This window comes from Sabethes cyaneus, chromosome 3 (genome assembly GCF_943734655.1).
Source record: "Sabethes cyaneus chromosome 3, idSabCyanKW18_F2, whole genome shotgun sequence".
NCBI lineage: Eukaryota > Metazoa > Arthropoda > Insecta > Diptera > Culicidae > Sabethes > Sabethes cyaneus.
The window spans coordinates 54124927-54130214 of NC_071355.1; the positions used below are offsets into that span (position 1 = coordinate 54124927).

Consider the following 5288-nt stretch of genomic DNA (forward strand, 5'->3'; position numbering starts at 1 on the left):
TAAGCTTCGTAAACATTGTTGTGATTTTTAGTTCGGACGATGAAAAATTTTGTTGGACGGATTTTAAAACGGTACGACGAATTTTAGCAATAAAGTCAGTTGCGTAATTTCAATAATATGCTTTAATAGTCGCTTTTCAGTTATTTCAAAGTTCACGGATTGGAAGGTAAGTGTGTTTTAGTCAAATCAGTACAAGAACTTTTGGAGTATTCACTAAATCCATCCAGCAAATAATGAAAATTAAAATGGCTTTCCTTATTACGACGGGAATTAGAAAAAGACCCTAAATAATATTCTAAAACGATTCTCAAACGACATCTGAACATTTCACCAGGAGACACGAAAATGACAGGAATTTTGCATAGGTATCTATAATTTTTTTTTTTGAAACGATGATTCTACAATTGATGAAGGGACGGTAAGGGAAAGTAATGAAGAAGGATTTTTTTCCGGGAATGAAGGGGAAGGGTGGAAAGAAAGGGGGGGGGGTAATAGGTAGCTATGCTTAACAAGTTGGTTCAAAGGTACACTGGTACCAGTGAGCGACACGCCCTGGCAGGTGTTGTGGGTTCAAATCCGGTTATAATCTCTGATTACAGCTTGGTTCGACCCATGCACCTTCCAGCATTGGACAAAAGATAGGAGTCACAATGACAACTTGTTAAGCATAGCTACCTATTACCCCCCCCCCTTCCTTTCCGCCCTTCCCCTTCATTCCCGGAAAAAAAATCCTTCTTCATTACTTTCCCTTACCGTCCCTTTATCAATTGTAGAATCATCGTTTCAAAAAAAAAAATATTAATATATGCCTGACCGCATTTTAAGGTCATGACTAAAGTCACGAGTTTGGTCAATAGGTATCTATGCCTAGAAGTCACTGTGAAGGGCTGATTTGACATCCCAGCGTTACTGGAAAACCATATTTACTGTCAGGACCGAAAAATATCTTGGATATAAGTGAACAGCCTAATAGGAGAAAATATTCTCCATCATATTATAAATGCACAATCTAATAGCGTTGAGCCCATTGTCTATCTAAAAAGCTCTATCGGTCACATAAAAAGCACGATACCTGCACGGTTCGCGCACCATCGACGAAGCTTTCGCCACCCAACAAGTGTCAGTCATATGATTGCCGTAGTCAACAGTAAGCACCAATACCACCACCACAGGGCTAAGATATCAGTCTGACACTTCGCTCATAATCATATTACATCCACGACAAATCAACTCGTGACTTCAGTTCGCACAGTTCTCCGCTTAGCTCCCTGAAGCAGTCAGCAGCTAGGGCAGTTTGATTTTCATTTTAGTTTGTTCCTTTGATTTTGTTTCCGCCTTTTTTGACGATGGCCAGCAATACCCAGGGAATCCAGCAGCTGCTGGCTGCCGAGAAGAAGGCCGCCGAAAAGGTTGGCGAGGCCCGCAAGCGTAAGTACAGATAAAAAAAAGTCTAAGCAAATATAAGCTGCAAAACGCAACACGGTAGTCACATGACCTATGCCCAGCTGGTGATGGTGTAAAAAATTTTTTGATAAGTTAATTGTTTCACCAAATTTCGTTGATGACTAATTTGAAAAGAAAACTATTTCCAGGCAAGGCACGACGTCTGAAGCAAGCGAAGGATGAAGCCACCGAGGAGATCGAGAAGTACCGTGCCGAGCGCGAGAAGCAATTCAAGGATGCTGAAATCAAGGTATGTACGATACAAGTACACTTAACTTGCATTATCTTAAGGACCAAACTGATGTTTTTAAAAAAAAATCTGTGAAAGAAAATAATCTACGTGTAGTGCGATATAAGTCATAATTAATACCCGGCACGTGATGTCGTAACAGTTAGGAAACATATCTTTCGAATTAGAACTTTTTTCATTACTGTTTTTGCATTGTTAAGCCGTTTTCATGCTCTGTTGGCAATTGCAGCTTTATTTCAGTTGTCTATTTTAGAAATATTCATTGCATAGTGATCTTTGGTCGATCATTCGAATCTATAAGTCTAAGTCTTCTAAGCAGGTATATAGAAAGTGCAGCGTTTGACAAAACAGTTTAATTGTTCAGATGTCGTAATACATAGTTTCTAAAAAAGCTTTCACATATTATTTGTTATGAAAATTTGTCATTATATAAGTATCACAATTGGTGTATAAATATTCCTTAAAATATCATTGATATATCGGTAAATATGCATATATTGATATATACATATAACTGTGCACAACCAGTCCAGTAACCAGTAACCAGTCAAAAAACAAAAGTGTTCACATAATTAAAAATTAATTTAGCGTAAAAATAAAAATCATTGAAAGCTTTAAAATAAAAACTACCAATCAATAAACAAACAGTTTAAAAAACGAAAAAACGATCGAACTTTCGCCGTAAAGAAAATCAGGTTGTGAAAAATTAGTAGAAGTCGAATAAGTGAGTAAACAAGAATAAAGAAATTACGAAACCTATGAACCTAGCGCGTATTGAGCCAAAACATTGCAATTTCTTTACTTTTTTGTATTCGTTGTCTAATGGACAACAACGTTATGAGCAGTAGTTTATTGAGTTTATGCAATTTTAATTAGTTAACGTATTAATTTTAGTTACCGCATATATGCATGGCATAGTTAACGCAAATAGGCCTACAAAAAGAATAAAATTAAAAAACCAAATATCTTTTCTACCCTTTCCAGCACATTGGATCTCGCGAGGGCGTTTCTAATAAGATCGACGCTGACACCCGAGTTCGTATTGACGAAATGAGCCGAGCCCTAAGCACACACAAGGAAACCGTCATTGTCAACGTACTGGAGCACGTGTATGCCATCAAGCTGGAACTGCACAAAAACTTCCGCCAGTAGAAGCGTCGCAGGTTCGAGGAAGTAATCGCCGAACACTTTCGACAGTTTTCGCCCGTTCATATCTGCCTGAAATCTACATTCCTCGTTTATCTTAGTTCATGCTGCGTTAAACCATGCGGCAATCAGATAATTCGATTTTCCTTATTACTTCTCTTTTATTATTTCAAATATTTTAGCTTCAATCGGAAGCAAGAAAAAAGGAACTGCTGAGAATTTTTATGATCAAAATATCGATCACTTGTTGTTCATTTATAAGAACATGTTAAAAGGAAACGCTATAGGTTAACAATAAAATAAAGGAGTAACACAATATTGTTGTTTTCAACTTCATCAATGCCCAACAACCCGAACTTGCGAACTAGCAATGAAACGGCAAAGTAACTGGACTTTCTTTTACTACTGTTCTGACAAGTAAGATTTTTATCGAAGCAGTGTATTTTAAAAGTAAAATTATAACATAAGTTGCCTATTGATATTGACACTGGACTAACACTATTAACACTATATTCACAGTCACTATTAACACTATATTCACTCTACAAAAAATACGGTTTGAGAATAGAGCTATATATTTACACGCAGAAACGCTCCATACCGATAGCTAACGGAACACATTCACTTACTTTCATCCTCACCTCGCACGCAAGCAGTCGTCAGTCGTCCGGTTGTGAGTCCCTACCCGCCGGCTATCCTACAGATCAACTTTGTTGTTCAGAGCTGAATAGCCAACCGGAATTTCCCGCAGTTCCGTTTTCAGACATAGAAACTCACCTCCCACGCACATAAGTGCCGTACAGACGGCATTCAGAAGCCACCAGCTGATGGTAGCGGGAAAGGCACTGTTGTACCACCAACAGACCACCAGATGAATGAAGTGAAAGGTGACGCTGAAATCCAGACAAAGCTTTGTCCGCCGCACCACAAACCAAAGCAGCCCGGAACCGACCAGCGAGTTGATAACGAACGCAAAAATCACCAGCCGTCCGCCCAGATCGGTGACGTGGATTTCCTGTAGGATGTTCATAAGTTCGGAATAATAATTTACCGGACAAGCACACAAAATACATACGTGATACTCAAACAGATGGTCCAGGGTGTGATTAGCCTCCGCCAGGTAATCCATTAGGATCATGATGAAACCGAGACTAGCGTACAAAAGGCCCTGCATTGCAACTATCTGTGCGATCAGCAAGTACGGATCCCACTGAGTATTTCGAAAAGTTCCGGTTAACTTTTTCATCTTTATGAATGTTTGGATGTGAATCAAAAATATTACTGCATTATTATTGATGTAAAATACTGGAAAACGTGAATTACTAGCGACACAAATCTGATTTCATCACAGAAAAATTTAAAATGTTTTGATTCGATTCGATTTCTCTTGTCTTGGACTTATAAGTTTGACTTGTCATATTAATAGGGGTGTCTCTGCTCCCTGTGTCGAAATTCGATATTTTGCAAGCCAGTTTGAGTGTCATTCACAAAGGACGACCATCAAATGGGGAGGTATGGGAGGTATCCACTACAGACGGTAGATAATCTACAGACGCGCAAAGAGCGTGGCATAAAACACCAATCGAACCGTCAAATCGAGACACCAAATGAGCAAAGTAAACAAACTTGTGTTTCGTATAGGCAGGGAAGACTAAGTTTTGTAATCTATCAGAGATGTTAAAACTTTAACTATTGATTTACTAAAAACATATGGATTAGTTACCTTGGATATATCATATAATGCTTTAAAAAATTCAATTGGCTTGTTCACTTTGCAAAATATGCGTCGTAATTCGCGAAGTTCCATGGAACATACCAGGTGATTCACGCAACTTACTGCTGATTATAGGAAGATTGATCCAATTCTGACTAGTTGCCAAAACTGTTTAAATAATATAAACAAAAAAAAGTGTTGCCGAATTGGTAATTTTTCTCTTTGCGCGTCTGTAGATTATCTACCGTCTGTAGTATCCACCTTTTCGCGTGCGTAATGGCGACTAGCGGGTAATACACTAAAGTCGCTTTTTACGCGGTTTGTTTTTTACGCGACTGTTTTTACGCGATTTTCGGAATTTACGCGGTTTTTTTTACACGAATTTCGGAATTTACGCGATATTTCTACGCGAATTTCGGAATTTACGCGATATTCGGAATTTACGCCGATGTGCTCAAAACGTCTATTCTTTCGCGTAGTATAGAAATCCACAAAGTTTTTTTTACGCGAATTTTCGGATTTCCGAGGTTTTTTACGCGAATTTTGGAATTTACGCGGTTTTGATTCACGCGGGACGTATCCCTCGCGTAAAAAGCGACTTGAGTGTATCCACCTTTTCACGCGCTTAATAGCGGGTAGTGGGTACACTTTTCGAAAGTGTGTATTTGCCTTTGGAATCTCCGCTCACGTACGCTTGATAGTTCTATAACAACAATCAAGGGTGGAAATGTCAAC

General features: G+C 38.7%; 2 protein-coding genes across 2 annotated transcripts; one reads left to right on the forward strand and one right to left on the reverse strand.

Moving 5' to 3' along the window:
• The first annotated feature begins 1214 nt into the window (after window positions 1-1214).
• LOC128742387 (V-type proton ATPase subunit G-like) lies at window positions 1215-3153 on the forward strand. Its single transcript, XM_053838733.1, has 3 exons — window positions 1215-1428; window positions 1593-1693; window positions 2678-3153. The coding sequence occupies exons 1-3, from the start codon at window positions 1347-1349 to the stop codon at window positions 2843-2845; spliced, it is 351 nt and encodes a 116-aa protein (XP_053694708.1). The 5' UTR covers window positions 1215-1346; the 3' UTR covers window positions 2846-3153.
• Window positions 3154-3275: 122 nt separating this feature from the next.
• LOC128743120 (protein SYS1 homolog) lies at window positions 3276-4168 on the reverse strand. Its single transcript, XM_053839643.1, has 2 exons — window positions 3915-4168; window positions 3276-3854 (listed from the first exon to the last, which is right to left on the reverse strand). Exons 1-2 carry the CDS (start codon window positions 4083-4085, stop codon window positions 3537-3539), a joined length of 489 nt encoding a protein of 162 aa, XP_053695618.1. The 5' UTR covers window positions 4086-4168; the 3' UTR covers window positions 3276-3536.
• Between the last annotated feature and the right edge of the window lie 1120 nt (window positions 4169-5288).

What these genes read in the sequence shown, in the direction of transcription:
- LOC128743120 (XM_053839643.1), bottom strand. Translation starts at nt 4,085, where the DNA reads ATGAAAAAGTTAACCGGAACTTTTCGAAATACTCAGTGGGATCCGTAC. An exon ending in ACCATCTGTTTGAGTATCAC is followed by an intron (nt 3,855 to 3,914) that starts GTATGTATTTTG and finishes AACATCCTACAG; the next exon opens with GAAATCCACGTCACCGATCT.
- LOC128742387 (XM_053838733.1), top strand. Translation starts at nt 1,347, where the DNA reads ATGGCCAGCAATACCCAGGGAATCCAGCAGCTGCTGGCTGCCGAGAAG. An exon ending in GGTTGGCGAGGCCCGCAAGC is followed by an intron (nt 1,429 to 1,592) that starts GTAAGTACAGAT and finishes AACTATTTCCAG; the next exon opens with GCAAGGCACGACGTCTGAAG. An exon ending in TCAAGGATGCTGAAATCAAG is followed by an intron (nt 1,694 to 2,677) that starts GTATGTACGATA and finishes TACCCTTTCCAG; the next exon opens with CACATTGGATCTCGCGAGGG.